Genomic DNA, 17249 nt, shown 5'->3' on the forward strand with positions numbered 1-17249 from the left:
CCTGCAAGACCATAATCAAATTCATTACTATTAAGTTGTCAGTTTGATACTGACAATTGACAAACAATAACTGATGGTGCAACACCATCATTACATTAATGATTAATATATAGCCATGCCACCACAAAGGAGACATTTTACATCACTTGGATCAATCCAAGAGAGAAAACAAGAAAAAAGCATATTGAAACAGAGAAAAGAAATGAGTGGACAATTAAAGCCCGATGAAAGAAGTATAATAATGTTCTTGAGTGCTGAATCAATACATTTGATACATACTGCAGAAATGTATTTTCTGTCTCTCTTGACATTTATGGTCATTGGGTCTCCTGAAGTGATAATACATGTATCCTCCCACTCCAGCTAATGAAGGCATATGTGATAACAGAGGCCTAATAAAAGTGATTAAGGGTCTGCTCATGAACACTCTAATGCATACACCAGAGCCTGAGATCTCAGGCAGTGTGCCAAAACAACATCCTGAGTCATCGCTTTCTTTAACAAAAAGAATAAAAAAAAGTCGAGTGGTCAGACTGAATATATTTACAGGCAGATATTGAATATGCTTCCTTAAGCAACTACAGACCATCTCAGTGATTGCTTGCTCAGTGGTACTTGCTGCCAAAGTCTTTTCATCCTCAGATGGACAATTAAATTAAGTTTTTGTAAGTAATTGAACTTTTGGATCTAATTCCTGCCTGCAGTTTATCCTGCAGAGTAGAGTGGTTGGATCTAAATTGTGTGGAGAACAACATAAAGAATAAGAGATATATGTGGGAAAATGTACCTTTGAAATTAAATGCAAGACACAGAAACAACACTTAAATGACAAAAGAATAAAACGTCATTGCAGTACATGGACAGAATTGTAATTAAAAGAGTTAAACTGCTGTACTGAAAACTGCTTTTCATGATGTTAATGGTTAGATCAATTGATGAATTAGACCTCAGCTACTATAAGTCTGTCATTACATGACTCCAATTAGTCCTATGTCTTTCAGGTACTGATGTTGCATTATTTAAGTAGAACATGAGTATGCATAGTTTAGGTGATCCATAAGAAGGGAAAGACACTTCAGTTATATGAAAGATGATGAATCCTAACAATCACTGACCCACATGACATAAGCTGACGTTCTAAGAGCTGGAACCAACATTCAACACAGCAATAAAATCTATCTGTAATTGGTTTGTATTAATAACCTAAGTTAATGCTGTTTATTACTTCTTTTTAAAGATGCAGAACAAAATTTTTGGAAATATTCTTATGTGCTATCATGGCAAGAGTTAGATTTGAAGGTTGATGCTAATCTCATATCTGTTCATTAAGGCTACATCCAGCAGCTGGTTAGTTTACTTTAGCATACTGGGAGCATCTTACAAATCGGCTTTGGCCAAACAAACTAAGCACCTCTAAAGCTCACAGATTAACAAATTATTTCTCATTTGTTTAATCTGTACAAAAGCCAGCATGTAAAAATGACAAGCTGTGGTTTTATGACACATGCTGTGGTGGACAGTTTCTTATATGTTAGTCTTGTCATCACCATCAGATTTTTGTGAGTTATAAAAAGTTATAATAATAGTTATAATAATACAATGGCCACAATTCATTTTTTAAGATAACTACAAGTTGTCTGTTTTGATAAGGATCCCTTAAGTTTGGTTTTTAAAGAATTGTGACCAAGATATTACTGAGCAGAACATTTTATCGATCATTAAACTTGTCGGTGCTGTCTGATGGACACGATATGTAATGCAGACAGTATTTCTCAAACATAACTTTTGCAGTGCATATTTATCCACTCAATACTGTAATAAGATAAAATGAGCTCTAATGCACAACCATGTTCGGTTGACCGCTTGTTATATTTAACAACCTTATCAAACTGCATCCTGCCGGTTATTACACAAAGACCACAGTTCCTCTTAAAAACCACACACACAGATACTGACAAACTCACTTAATGTGACAAAACTAATGGTGCAGGGTACTGCAGAAAGCAAAGTCCCTCCTTTTCATTTTATGACTCCTTTTTATGGATTAGTGAGAGAGTGAAAGAGAGAGAGAGAGAGAGAGAGAGAGAGAGGGAGAGAGAAAGGATGTAGAGTGGTGATGCACTAGTATCCAGCCTCGTGCAGAGCTTGCACAACATACAGAGGATTAATCGCTCAGCATCCCTTCATGTGCACAAGGGCTGCTCATTGTATAAATGTGGCAAAAAGTACACTTATTTCAGCTAGAAAGTATACATAATGGAGGATGTTTCCATGCTGAAGCAAAACCTGAAGTGGAGGCAAGAAGTTTCAACAACCAATTTAAATTTTTTTGCAATCTGAACAAAGGTAAGCAAACTCTGTGATTAGTGAAAATGTCTTCCTCGCCAGGAATCAAGCCTCGGGAGCATGTGGACATGATGTACATCTCCATTGAGACAGCTATTGCCTTGGCCTCCGTGCTGGGGAATGTGCTGGTGGTGCTGGTAGTGTGCGTGAACCGGGCTCTCCGCAACACCACTTTCTGCTTCATCGTGTCTCTGGCTGTGGCTGACATCGCTGTGGGAGTTTTGGTCATCCCTCTGGCTATTATCATCAGTCTGGGATTCAGCACTCAGTTCTACACCTGCCTCTTCCTCTCCTGCCTGCTGCTGATCATCACCCAGAGCTCCATCCTTTCCCTGCTGGCTATCGCCATTGACCGATATCTCCGAGTCAAGATTCCCACCAGGTGAGGAACTGTTGTAAAACCACTTGGCTGTACTTTGAATCGTGTAATTTGGTTAACTTGTCATTGTGACATAAACTGAGGGAAAGATATGAAAGGTTGTTTTGGTAAGATTGTATTGGTTGATGGATGCTGTGATGACATTAAAGTATCAGCATGGTAATTGACAGTCCATTTACGGTAAGAACAATAAAATATTCATGTCTCAGCAATAGGAAATAGATGTTAACATCTTGGTTATGATTGCATGTTCCAGTCAATTACAGGTTTCTTGATATGATCTAAATGCTTCCCACTCTAATATGTGTTATTGACGGAAGTGCTGTAGATTCATTAGCCTCATCTCACAACTTATACCACATAACAAAATGCGTCTCATCCCATACAAGTTAAATCAGCACAAATAACTTTTATTTATGAACTGAATGCCAAAACTCTTTAATATTCTGATGATGCTACTTTCTAAAGCTGTACCAAAAGTATTCTGGAAGAACAAACAATTATACTAGTAGTATTGGTAGTCTTTGACCTTATCTTTTTATTGGTCTTGGCATCAGAAAGCTAAATGTGTGCTTTTATCCTCAAGAGAGTCAGTCAACAGGAGGTGGTTGCCAGTGTTGATGTCTGACATGGAACCATATATCATTGCCTGGTTTAAGGCAAATCAATGGGCTGCATATCAAAAGCTTTTAAACAAATTAAAACCTCCCTGTCTGTCTAAATAACTGACATAGGCACAGTTTGTTAAGGAACTTGGCAGTGGTCCATTCTACTTTTTGTTTATCAGTTGGATTCAGATGTCAAATGCTGGCAGTTGAGAAAAATGCCTCTGAACAGTAATCTATGGACTGGCGTTTGTTCAAAGAACTACTATTACAGTAGTATGCATGTGTGCACTTAGGAGATTGAATCAAATCTGTCTTCATTTCATGTCCAACATCTCTGTTCAGGTACAACATCATAGTGACCCACGGGAGGGCATATGTGGCCGTTTTTCTGTGTTGGATCCTCTCCTTCCTCACTGGACTGGTACCAATGATTGGCTGGAATAACCGAGATGCCCTTGGAAACCTCAGTAGTTCTGATGAGATTGTGTGTGAATTCACCACTGTCATTAGGATGGACTACATGGTGTATTTCAATTTCTTTGGCTGGGTGGTGGTGCCGCTGACCATCATGATTACTCTGTATGCAGAGATCTTCAGGGTGATCCGGCGCCAGCTTAACCGACGTGCTGAGGCCACCTGTGATGGAGACAGGTACTATCGGAAGGAGCTGAAGCTGGCCAAATCACTGGCCCTGGTGGTCTTCCTCTTTGCTGTGTGTTGGCTGCCAATACACATTATGAACTGCATCGACTTCTTCTGCCCAAAATGTCACGTACCCAAGTTTGCCATGTATGTAGGGATATTCATGTCCCATGTGAACTCAGCCCTCAACCCAATGGTTTATGCTTTCAGGATAAAGCGGTTCCGTGTAACGCTGGTCCAGCTTGTTCGCGGTTGCATATTATGTAAACACTCAGAACCCACTCCATGCCGCACCAGCACACCAGCCCTGACGGAGAAAGCGGATGGAAACCTGTGACAAGGACTGGGGATATTCTGTGTGCACTTCCAGTGAGATGGTGCAGCGATAAGACTTAGGACATGGGATCACGTGGTATTTGGAATATCAACCCATCAACAGAGATAACAAAGCACTTCACTGAGTCATGGAACAAATTCATTTCTGACTCATTTGCATACCTTGAGAAAATGAAACTGCAATCAAGAGGAAAAGATCCTGTCATTCTATATTGTTTTGTTTTCCACACAATGCTTCCTTAATTGATTCATATTGAATTATGTCAACATATTAAGTAATACAACAAACATGTTCATGTTCAAAAAGCTTGTCAGTAAGTTCACCAGAATAAACATGCATAGCTGCTCCACTTACTACACTATTCTTACATTTCTTATTTCACATTTACAATTTAAATACATTTTTAAAAGACTGAAAGTCAACAGCCATGGTAGCATCTATGTGAGGACTTTGAGATAAATGCTAACATGCTCAAAATAACAATGGTAGCATGCTGATGCCAAGCAGGTGTGATGTTTAGTATTAGCATGCTAATATTTGCTAATTAGTGCTCAACAACATTAGTTTTGAGTTCAAGTCTGTACAATATTTCATGGCAATCCATCACACAATTGTCAAGATATTTTGGCCAGGACAGACCAACCTAGCCAAACAGAGCAATGCTGCTAGTATGGCTAAAAATCAGATTAGGTTTAGCACAAAGAGTTAATTTGCAAATGCTTACCTTGGATGGTCGGGTAGTAGCGTGACAGAATGGGAAGATTTATTGAGTGAAGATCAATGGAGAGTACAGTGTGTTGATGTTTCACAGAAGACCATTCAATAAACTGAGGAGAGAAAAGGCCATGTCCAGAATGCAAATCAACAGCAAAGTCACTACATTAAATGAAACAAAAACTCTGGCAGTGTCGAAGCAATTCAGCCATTAGACTTTATCACAGGATGCAGGCACCTCTTTAAATTATTCAGCCAGTTTAAGCCATATTTCAATAACTATAGCAGATTGTTGAAAATGCTCTGAAGCATTTGAGTAAATTACACATGGAGCATTTATGCAGAAGTGATTTATTCCTGCTCTAAACTCTAAAGCTTCTCCTACAGCTGTGTCAGCTCTGCTTTGTCATCAGTTTGACTTCTGCCTGGTTTCAGTCACACTAATCAGTCACATACATAATAAAAAGGTTTGATTTGGTTTAGAATATACACATTTAAATATTTTTGTCATTTGATGTGTTTAAATTGCCAGGTTTGGGTAGCATATCCAATACATCTCTGGAAAGATATCTGTTTAACTCACATCTATATACATTCACCTCCCAAGTATTCTGACAATCATGAGACAAGTTTTGTAAAGGTGAATGATTTCACCTGAATATACAATACCTCCTCCTCTATCTCTCTGTCTCTGTCTGCCCCTCCCTCACAAATACATCAATACGTATTTTACCATCTGTCACCTTCATCCTTGTTGAGGGATTTGAAACTGCTGAGTGTGGTCTAATCCTCAGCCCTCGTCTTAGTGAGGTAGGTGCCGCATAACCAATCTGGCCTTCACTGCCCTCACACCACACACTGCCGTGGCTCGTGGCTTGCCGAATGCTAAAGTGGTACAAGCATGGTGTAGGTGTGAAGACAAAAAGCCAAGAGTCTTTATTTTTTGTGTTCTTGTCTTAAACTAATCTTCTGTGAGGTAAGACCTTTCATATTTTTCCCATGATAGCTGGAACATATTTGTGACACTATCTGTAGTTTAGTCTCTAAAAGCAATTATAATACTGTTATTGTTTAAACAGAGGGATGAAGGAAACTTTATTTTGCAGCACCAAACCACTATAAAATGGCTGACACAGATGGAACAGAGGGTGCCCAAGACATGGAGGCTCCAGAGGAAGAGATGGATGACGAGGCAGCCTTGCTACACTTCAGTACATACAGTGAAACCCGGCATGCGCTACCTTGGCAGCAATGGAGCACCAGAGAGAAGGCGAACTATTATATGGACCGCATTTTCGTTGGGCTCTTGGTAGTTTTTTTGCTTGTGGTTCTGGGAGAGTTTGGTTATAAAATATGGTATGTGACAAATGTGAAGAAGATTGCTGAGTTTGTGTCAGATTTGGTGGTCTTTGTAGCCGACTGGCTCTTCACACAGGAGAGACAGGAGGAGCAGGCTGAATTGTAGTTTGATAATAGAGCAACTGTTAATGTTTTGAACATACCCATGCATTGCTGTGTGGGATGATCACTTGGTTGTGTTTTCTACAATGCTTTAGGTGCATGTGGTATTACAAATGCCCAGAGAAAAATCCATTAAAAATCCATAGCTACATCTTAACTAGAGACACAGTAATGTATGAATGATTTGTGAACTTTTTCTGATGATGACTTAATGGAAATAAATAATATATGAAATTAACTGAATCATTGTTACATGCAAGATTTGTAGCATCTCTACTTTCTGGTAGCATTTTTATAGTCTAGTTAACACATTCTGCTTTTACCAGTTTTATTCTCAATGAAATGTCATTCAATTTTTGAATTGTATTGGGGCAGATACAGATACAGCAAATTTCTAAATTTAAACCAGACCATTAAAAGAAAAATATCATGTTTTAAGAGGCTAAATTAAACTGTGATAAACTCAGTCTCCTCTACTCATTTACTATACAGTTTTAAAGTAGTTGTACAGTTCTTCACATTTCTTTCTTTCCTAACCGAGGAAGGGGGAAGGAAATGACTAATAACAGTACATAGATTACATTGGAAATTACTACACTGACCTCTGAGTTATTGATAACCAGGCAGTGGAAGGGCCACATGTAGACATACATGTATATTGATCAAAGACTTGTTCAATAAAGAGTATGTCTCCTTGTATGCAGCCAGTTGAGCCACTGTTGTAGCCCAGAATAGCTGAAATAGATAAATTATCTGACAATCAGTTAATGTAACGAATATTTTCCACGAAAATTCATTTGGAAAAAAAGAGAAAAAAAAAGCCAGATAATAGTGACAAATGACCATCACAATTTGCTAGAGCCCCTGTTGACATAACATGTTAAGACTGCTTACAAAACCTAAAGATATTCAGGTTACAATGACAGAAAAAACGTGGATATTAACAACAATGATATGTTAAAAGACAAATAATTTATGTACTCCCTTTTTCGTAAATACGTATTTTTCCATACATTCTACAGTTCATCAATTATAACAAAGCAATTTCTGATTCAGTTTCATAGACTTATGTCTTATGTTCAGGTTATTGAAATGCTGTCGTAGGTGTCTGTCATCCAAATGGACCAATGAAATCGACGTACTCCATTCTGCTACGCGCTCAGGTACCGCCCCTTCCTTCTCCCGGATTTCCTAGCGTGACCGACGTTTCGTGTCTGTTTAGACTTAAAAGTAAGTCAAAAATTTTGTGTCATAAACCATGTGTGCCTCGATCAGTCGGTGTGTCACGGTGTTCTTTGTACGACACGTACTATGCGGTAGCTTTAAATAACTGATAAATGTGAAGCTACTGAGCAGAATCTCGGCACAAATGGAGGACAGGCAGACAAACACTGGCCGCCATGCTGTCTCTGTTAACTCTGAGTCACATGTATTACAGTTACAACGGTTTAACAGTGCTGCAGAGTCTGTTACAATAGCTGCTGGTAAAGAGATACAAACTATAATATGTGTCTTTTTGTTCCTGTCTTTATGCCCATATGTTCTCTAAAGTTCATTGTAGTACATGGACAACCATTGCTAACGTTAGCGATGCTAAAGTCAAACTGGGCTCCTCCCAAGCAGATTCGCTCACTAGCTGTAAGGATACCACAGCAATTAGATATTTCATAGTAACTTGAAGTAACTACTGATAGAGCTATGTATGCTTAACAGTATTTACCACATATGCGTACACCACATCATCGTTACGTGATAGGTCAAGTTAAAAATAATCCAACCAAGTGGGGAAAGCAGGCACGTTATGCACTAGTTATGACCAGGAATACAGGAATCATACAGTGTAGTGTCCAGAATGATTATGGCCACTGTCACCACAATTGGAGCTGAAATTAACAGTCAGGAAAGTACTGGTTTGTTGCAGCCCCAAAAACTATAAAGAATAGGGATGCAACGTCAGTTATTTGTGGTGGATTTTAACTGGCTTAAAAAAGGATGGATTACAAAGTTCGAGCAGGTTTTACCACATTAAAGCCTCTACGTTGAGACATGTGGTGTCACTCTGTTCTTTTACTTTTCCCTGACTTGACTTCGGTATTGCATAACTTGCACACACACAAATTGCTCACCTGTCATTTTGTGTCTCTTCTACCGATACAGAATGCGTTACGTGGCCGCTTACCTCCTGGCTGTGCTCGGTGGAAACACCAGCCCCTCTGCAAAGGACATCAAGGCCATTTTGGGCAGCGTGGGAATTGAGGCCGATGACGAACGCTTAAACAAGGTATGCCAATTAACAACAGTGTGTTATGCAGTCACAAAAAACTGATTCTTTTCCAGTGAAGATGCCCTGTGTCTGAAGTTAAATTTTTGGTATTTCTCTGCAGGTCATTAGTGAGCTGAACGGAAAAGACATCAATGAAGTCATGAACTCAGGTAAAGGACCCTGAATGAACGCAACTAAAGATTTTGAGACGTTGTACATGGAAATTGGCTAAAAATATATCTCTTTCGTTTGTCTTACAGGCCTGTCAAAGTTAGCCTCTGTACCAGCAGGTGGTGCTGTAGCGGCTCCTGCCGCTGCTGCTGCTGGAGCCGCTGGAGCTGGGGCTGCGCCTGCTGCTGGTATGTGTATATACTCCTTTGTTCTTAACTTAAATTGATAAATGATTTTTTTTTTTTTTAAGTTCCTGTAGTTGAATTCCTAAATGTGTATTGCATTTAGATAGTAGTATACATACTATGATGCCCTTTTAAATGAATCTGAAGTAGCATTTGGTAGTCCTTAAATAAAGCTTACTATTTTGGATATCAGTGTGCCCCAATATTCTTGCTGATATTTGTCTGTAGTACTAACTGTTGTCTTTATCTGTCTTGTTTCCAGCGGAAGAGAAAAAGGAAGAGAAGAAAGAGGAATCAGAGGAGTCAGACGAAGATATGGGCTTTGGACTCTTTGATTAATCTACCTTCTCCATGTTTAAAAAGCAATAAAAATGTAAAAGGTTTACACAAACCAAGTTGTCCCTTTTTTCCTTTAAGAGGTTTAAAATAGAACATTACAAATTATGACTGTGCACAGGTAATTATTCCCAAAGACATTATTGTTAAGTGTGCTGGAAATAAACTGTCTGGCTTTCACGGCTTGATGTTGAAAGCTATTTTGTTGCCTGCTAAAAATAGTCAAGACTGAGCAACCCGTCATCATTAGGCAATCCAGACTCTGCATGTGGTCAGTCTGTCTGCTGTCGTCCAGATAACTGAAAGCACATAATGGCACAGGCTTAAAGGGACGAGCAATGATCTAAACACAAAGGTAGCCACACTGCCAGCATTTAAAACAGGATTGGAACCTGCTGTCACTCCACAATTGACCAATGGTTTAGTTGTTATTTCATGTATTTATTAATGACCTATGTTTATTTTTTGTAATGGTTGATCTACGTTGCTATTGTTTATGAACAAAAGTAAAAAAGGTCTATATTTTAAGAAGCAGTCAGTTGAGAAACAGACAATTCACAGATTTAACATTACTTTGAGCCCTGCAAAGACAAACTGTTTCATCATACATTAAAAGGAGAAGAGGTCACACAGATGGTAATATTCAAGCAAGGATTTATGTGAGTTCTAGTGTCTGCAATAGATGTTTCTCACGGTAAAAAATTTGTCTTGCCCAATAGGTTTGACTAATAACATTAATAAAGGCTGCTGTCTAGAATCAGAGTCCAGGTGTTGGACACGTAGGGACACCACAGTGCTACAGAGCTGTCATTAATGTTGAAGAATTACACCTGTGCTTTGACTGCTATGGGCCAAGACTACTGTGAAAAAGGTCTTATCATATTGTAGTTCTGTTGAGCCCAAAGTCTAGCTACCTACTGTGTATCAAACATGAGTCACCAATCACATCACAATACATCTTTTGTTATTACATTTTCAATGCAGGTTTGATTGTGCCACTGCATGTTTAGTCACTGAACTTGTCAACACTGTTTAGTAATCCTCGAAGAAATGTGACCATAAATTTTCCACCGCCTGCTTCCTCGCACGTATTGTTTTTATCTTAACCTGACAGTTACCTGAATTTGGGTCAACAAATTAAGCAAGCTGAGTTTTAAACGTCACCTTTACTAAGAGGAAAAGAAAAACTTATTTGAACTTAAAGAATTAAGAGACGTGAATTAATTTCTTATGAAATTATTTGGCTTAATGTTTCACTTTAACACCAATAAACTTGACTTTAATGTGGCACCAGGACTGCTGTGTTCACCAAGTGACTCCTTCATCTTTCTCTCTAGTCACCTCTACCATCCTCTTCTCTCTGGTGTATATCAGTGCATGCGTTGCATAGCACTGTGTTGCACAGGAATCCCCTGTGAACCCATTAGTTCTGGCAGGGTATCTGGACGCTCCTCTGTTGTTGGAAAGGTCTCCTGTCTGCAGGGGAACCTGTTCCACAGGTGAGAGCCATCACTACATGCTTTAATCATACAACTGACAGACTGTCACATTCCATCTCATGAACACCTGCCAGCCTCTGTGCCGGGAGTCAATTGTAGATGCTGTCAACAATGTCTATATTAGTCTTCATACATATCTGCAATCAATCTAAAGCCAGTTTTACTTTATGTTCTCCGGTACATGTTTTGTTGCAAATCACTGAACTGATTTGCAACTAACCCACACTGTGATTAACCCACACTGTGCGTAAGGTTGTAGCAGTTATTGCCATGACATATTAATTACGTTTTAGCTGTTACAGGTATGCACTTTTTGAAAGTGCATGTTCCCATGCTGTAGGTTGTTGTCTCTACTTCTCAGGAAGTATAAAATATCAGAGGTCTATCAGAATAACTCCAGCTTTCCATGCCTAACTCACTACAGTATATCTCATAGACCTACCTACCTCTTAAAATGAATGTTTACTTGGGACCGGTACCACAGGTTGCATAATTCTACCAGAGCCCCGTGGTGAAGTCTGAAAAAATAAAGTTTTGTGTCTTTTTCTGGGACCTGTTTTTAAAAATTGTGTTGCAATCCTTTGAATTAATCTTGCAACTCATTGTATAGGAGTCTGGGCATGCCATTTTAGACCTCAAGAGGGCTTTAGAACCCAATGATATCATTATCAGTCAAAAAGGGAGGCGCTCTTACCCAAATTCCCGTCATTCCTCAACATGTTCAAGCAGCTACGTATTAGCCTGCAGCTGTACTGTTCCATCAGATTTTCACTTTGTCAGTAAGTGGCAAAGGGAGAGTGGATTTCTTGGAATAGTGTTGTGGAAAAGTGTTTGAGCTTGATAATTGATTTTCTTATGAATTGAGACTAAAAGTGTAATTAGCAAAGCCTGTCTTAGCAAGCCTTGATTTTGTAGTGCCTTATTTATAGTGAAGAGTTGCACAGCTGTGGAGAATACTGTAAGTTCAGTTATCTAAGAGAAAAGATTGATATTAATTTAAATATTTTTTATTTGTGTATGTAATATGAATGCCAGCACTCATATCAACTAAAATTAACAATCATTTCACATTTCAGTTAAGCTTCTATTTAATGTGTTTTACTCAATTTTAAATCCTAAAAATGTAAAAATAATAATAATTTTAATTAAAAAAATAATTGCACAGTTGTCTAGCTTATATATATCAAAGGTTATTGCAGTGTTCTTTCGTGTTATTACAAATCAATGAGCAAGTATCTTATTCAATGCTGGATTTGTCAAAAGAGCATCGTATTCTTAGCATCATTAGTAGAACCAGCTTACTTTGTATGTTGATCCTCTATATGCAGAGCGTCAGTCAATACATCACCTTAACGCAATGCAATTTCACAAGTATTCCAATGTAAAACAGTTTCAGATTAAAAATAAAAATGGCAGCAATTTGTGATTGCAAATAGTCTTTAAAAGTTGTGTTGGGTAGCACTTCTGCGTAAAGGGAACTGCTGCTTGCCACACATTTTTAACCAGATCAGACTGTTTCACTTGCAGCAGTTTCTTTCTTGCATTGCTGCCTTTCAGTCATCGCTGTCAGACCATGGGTGATCTGTACATGCCTGCAAAAGAGAACAAAAGAGTTTTAAACTAACTTTTAAATTCAAGCCACAGAGCAATGAATTTTCCAATTAAAACAGAACTGAATCAGTCCGCTTACACATAGGTAAATCATCTGGTGTTCTCCTCCGCTTTATTTTCTTACGCCTGAGTCTTACCTGTTTGTATTCAAATCGGTCCTGTAGATAACGGTTTCCCAGGCCTGTAATGTGACCTATATTCTGTCTGGAGAGCCCAGCTATCCTGGCTGTAAAGTCGAGTGTAAAGGCCAGCTTGACCAGCTCAGGTGCTGTCGGTAGTATGGTGGGAGGATTGTGGACCGGTGTCGCTTCTTTCTCTAGATAAGCATCAGCCAGCTTCTGGAAAGAAGAGTATGTCATCCGCTGGAAAAAGTTGCTCAGGGTAGGGTTGTCTCTCAGCTTGAGGAGGTAAGGAGAGGAAGGCTGTCAGTAAATACATTGTACTTTGACCTGCTGGGGATTTACTGCTCAAAAACATAAGGTGAAAATCCACCACAGAATAGCTTCTACACTGCCTGAGATGATGTCATCATATGGCTTGTTTTGTCCTAATTACACATCAGTTTTAGGATTTACTGCTTTACCAAGTAAAGCAGTAAATCCTCATGTTTAAGTAGCTATAACCATGAAAGTTACAGCAATTACCCCCATTTATTTTAAATAGCTAACAGAAAAACTAATTCTGGCAGCCCTACACATATGTAGAAGCACTGTTTTTTCCTAAAAGTATAACACGACGTGTACATTTTGCATAGTAGCACTCATAACCTACTCTCAAAACTTTTTCTTTGCATGCTCTTCTCACTCTTCTCACAAACCCCCATTTCTAGGGATTGTCAAGCTAGTTTATTTACTGATGACTGATGGTTGAGGAAAAAGCTCCTGCACTAGACTTTGTACTTGCACTTTATTACTTAACTTTATGGTACTTTTTATGGTTTATTTATTGGATGCGACTTTAGTTTCAGTTGCAACTGCTGAAGCACCTGTGACAAACCTGCTTGTTAAAAACACATAAGATTGATGTGATAAATTCCTTAACAATTAACTATGTGCTTTATTTTATGAACAGCTAGGCTGCATGAGAAGCATAGCTGCATCAACTAAATTCTTTTATTCAAAACAGCAATGAATTATACAAACCTTGTCATCTATGGCATCACCCTCCTCCTTTGTCAAAGCAATGATCCTATCGATTACTTCCTCTGAGACAGAACAAGAGCAAGAGGAAGTGTAATCAACATGCAGAACAACTCAACGATCATCAGAATCTGTTCTTATGTAACAGCTATGGGGAGGAGGGTAATTATTTCTGTAAGTTCACAAAATTGACAGAACTTCCTAAAAGTCAATTTAGCAGATGAACATTGTTCATTGTGTATTAATTGTTTTGCTTTTGTTTCCTTTTACCAAATTTGCTGCCAGTACTTTCTATTTTAAATTGGCAGTTTAATGAGCATGGAGAGAAAACTGTTTCTTGCCATCTGAGAGACGTAGAACTTCCTCTTTTTCTTTGACTTCATGGACAATTTTCTCCAGTTCCTCTGTCACCTTCTCATAGTAAGAATATGTTGGTTCCACGCTGACAACGGCTGCAAAGCAACATTCAGTTATTTTAAAACTTATGCAAAAAACTGGCATACATTTAGATTATTTTTGCACCAGTAACATAACTGATTTTGAGATATTTCATTAGACAAAACATTTAAATACTAAATCATATTATTTATTACCATGCATTTCATTAATCCAGTCAAGTTCTGTCCCCAAATTTACCTTCAATTTCAGTAATGTCAGTAGGTTTGTTTAGTTTTATCAGAGACAGCCGCTTTCTGGAGAACCTTCTTTTTAAAGACTTTCTTCTCATTGACTTCCGCTTTTGTGAAGTAGCTGGAGTTGTAGGTAGGCAGGTGGTGACAGGATCAGAGACCACTTCTGCTGTGGACTCCTTGGGCGTCTCCGTGGGACCGTCCTGGTCCTCATCCTTGTCCTTGTCCTCATTACTCTTCCGAGAGAAAAACCCAAGTATGTTTTTCCAGAACGAAGGTTTTTTCTTTGATTTTTTAGGTTGTTTCTCTGATTCTTCGGGAAGCGTTTTGGGCTCATCTGCAAGAGGTTCGACCACAGAAAACGCACCAATGTCCTTGTCGTTTAATCCATCGGACAGATGAAGGGAAGGGTCGCTGGAATGTCGTCTTGGCCTTTTTGTCACCCACTTTTCTTTCCTCCCAGCCCGCTTCTCCTCCAGCCCCCCATCGTTTAGGCTGAGACTGCGCTTGACGTAAACCTCCAGCAGACGAATTGTGTCCTTGTGAGGCACCAAAATCAACTGGCCGTTGATGGGCCTGTGCTTTTCTGTCTGCATTTCCATGGTGGAATGGCTGTGAGAAGAAGAAAACAACAGCACACATACATTAGGTTATTAGATTGTTTTGCATTGAACTTTTGCCACTTTTGATACCCAGCTTCTCAATCATAAGGATTCACTGCTTTTTATTTCCTTTTACTGTTTTAAGTGATAATATCTATATTTTGGACTGTTGGTTGAACAAAACAAGCAATTTGAAGACCTCAATTTGGGTTATAGAAAAATGTAGTAATGAAGGCATTTTTCACTGTTTTCACTTTTCACAGACCAAAAGATTGATCAGTTAATTACTTGTTGGGTTAATCAATAATCAATCAATAATCTTTATCAAGGTTGCAACAAACAAGTATTTTCATTATCACTTATCCTGTTTAATTGATTCATAATTTAACCAATTAAATGCCAGAAAACAGTGAAAAACATTCCAAAGCCAGTGTTGACTTACTCAGACTATTTGTTTGTTTGACCAACAGTCATGAGCTATTCAACTGACTATCACAGACAGAGACCTGGACAACAGCACTTACATACATTCGAGAAGCAGAAAACCACTAAATTGTTTTGCTTCAAAAATTATTTTAACAATTAAGCAGTTATTGAAACAGAAAGTTAATTTTCTGTCAATAGACTAATTATTAATGGATAATCATCACAGCTTTAAATGACATACAGAGGAAATACATGTTTATACTACTTGTTTATCAATACTACTTTATACTAGAATTGTTTAAAATGTTTATGACCAGATACTGTCTTGTTCTGTTCTTTTCTATTGCTTGTCTATGAATGTAGCAACGTTTTTAAACTCTGTAAAACGTCAGAATAACAGGAACAATTGCGAAACGATAAGAAGAAATGGCTACAGCTGTGGTTATTTAATGTTAAAGACTACAGCTGCTGTTGTGTGTGGACTCACCTCTTCTGTCTCCGTCACCGACAGAAATATCAGAGATCCGTGTGAAGTATTCAGTAGTTAATGAGTGCTACTCGCCGCAGGTCGATTTAAAAATGTCGTATGTCTTTGATGAGGAGTGCGTTTACCTGCTCAGGTTCTCCACCCAGGACCTAGGACATGTCACTCCCCCCCCCCCCTCACCTGCAGCAGTCTACCGTCATCCTTACCAAACAAAGAGAGTAGGCGGATGACTGGAAATGAGGATTTGATGTTTAAGTGAACCCTACAGGCGTCAGGTTGAACACTTGTTTACGATTTCGATGTTGCTCTCGGTTCTGCATTTTATGTCACTGGTAGTTTTGCCACGTTGTAACAGGAAGTAGTAGTGCTTCACTTCATTTCCTATAAGAGACGAAAGCATATATACTGAAATGTTGCAATCACTTTTTTTCCCCCTTTGGCTATTATAAGGTACTGAAAGTGATACCAAAACTCTAAAAAAAATAAATAAATAAATAAAAAAAATCTATCTATCTGTCTGTCTGTCTGTTTCCCAGTATTTTTGGCTTAAAACTAACCTGTGAACCAGGTTGAATGTGCTTGATTTGATTTGCAGGTGCACTTATTTCAATGATGGAAGACTAAATAAGAAAAAACTGTTACCTCTGCATTTGTCTTGGCTATAGTAAATTGGCAAGTGAGTGTACGTTCCCATTAATGCCTCAAGTGCCATCTTCAGATTAAATTTACTACGAAAAAGCAACAAATTCTCATATTGGGCGACCTGGAACCAGAGAAAAATAAATGAATAAATGATCAGATAGATGTAGATTAATTCTCCATCTATCAAGCAACTGTTTAGGCTTTAAATTGATTTTCTCCCATTTATAGCTTATTACTCAGATATCCTATCAGTAGTTTCTTTTCGTATGAAGAGCATATAGAAATTTTCATGGTTGTCTTGCACTGAGATTTCTCTGGGCTATTTTAATAACCAGTTGTCAAGTCATTAGTGTTTTCACCTTTGTAAGGTTGTTAATGATTCACCACACACAGCGTGCCAGAAAAACTGACTTCACCTGAGATGGTTTCCCCAGGTTTTGTAATCTTTACCTTTTCCATCTAGTTTATAGACATGTATGAGCTGGAATAGGCCTGATACTGTGCCTGAACGAAGTGCTGAGAAAGATTTTCAGGAAGTGATTGTGATCAAAGTAAAACAATTCTCATTCATTCATAGAAGTTTATTTCCCTATTGACCAGCAATTTTCATGACCAGTGTGTCAGTCAGTCTAACTCCATGAGTAATCTCTTATCTGGCTTGTTTACTGGAAATGTGAAACTGTACAGTGGTAGAACCTGTTTTAGAGTTTTAAATGCAGCTTTTTTTGTCCTGCTTTATCTGGGGAAAACACTTTATGAATTTTGCTAATGC

The 17249-nt window shown here is 38.4% G+C and overlaps 3 protein-coding genes across 3 annotated transcripts; 2 read left to right on the top strand and 1 right to left on the bottom strand.

Annotated features, from left to right (window-relative positions):
• Positions 1-2369: 2369 nt before the first annotated feature.
• Positions 2370-4793, top strand: LOC108873569 (adenosine receptor A1). The gene is made up of 2 exons (XM_018661827.2): positions 2370-2728; positions 3676-4793. Exons 1-2 carry the CDS (start codon positions 2373-2375, stop codon positions 4310-4312), a joined length of 993 nt encoding a protein of 330 aa, XP_018517343.1. The 5' UTR covers positions 2370-2372; the 3' UTR covers positions 4313-4793.
• Positions 4794-7582: 2789 nt separating this feature from the next.
• On the top strand, positions 7583-9497 carry rplp2 (ribosomal protein, large P2). Its single transcript, XM_018661849.2, has 5 exons — positions 7583-7717; positions 8645-8768; positions 8872-8920; positions 9011-9109; positions 9369-9497. Exons 2-5 carry the CDS (start codon positions 8646-8648, stop codon positions 9443-9445), a joined length of 348 nt encoding a protein of 115 aa, XP_018517365.1. The 5' UTR covers positions 7583-7717; position 8645; the 3' UTR covers positions 9446-9497.
• Positions 9498-11932: 2435 nt separating this feature from the next.
• LOC108873574 (uncharacterized) lies at positions 11933-16186 on the bottom strand. Its single transcript, XM_018661843.2, has 6 exons — positions 15836-16186; positions 14328-14932; positions 14033-14143; positions 13695-13756; positions 12690-12950; positions 11933-12533 (listed from the first exon to the last, which is right to left on the bottom strand). Exons 2-6 carry the CDS (start codon positions 14920-14922, stop codon positions 12495-12497), a joined length of 1068 nt encoding a protein of 355 aa, XP_018517359.1. The 5' UTR covers positions 14923-14932; positions 15836-16186; the 3' UTR covers positions 11933-12494.
• Positions 16187-17249: the final 1063 nt, after the last annotated feature.

Source organism: Lates calcarifer, linkage group LG12 (genome assembly GCF_001640805.2).
Source record: "Lates calcarifer isolate ASB-BC8 linkage group LG12, TLL_Latcal_v3, whole genome shotgun sequence".
In the NCBI taxonomy this organism is placed as follows: domain Eukaryota; kingdom Metazoa; phylum Chordata; class Actinopteri; family Centropomidae; genus Lates; species Lates calcarifer.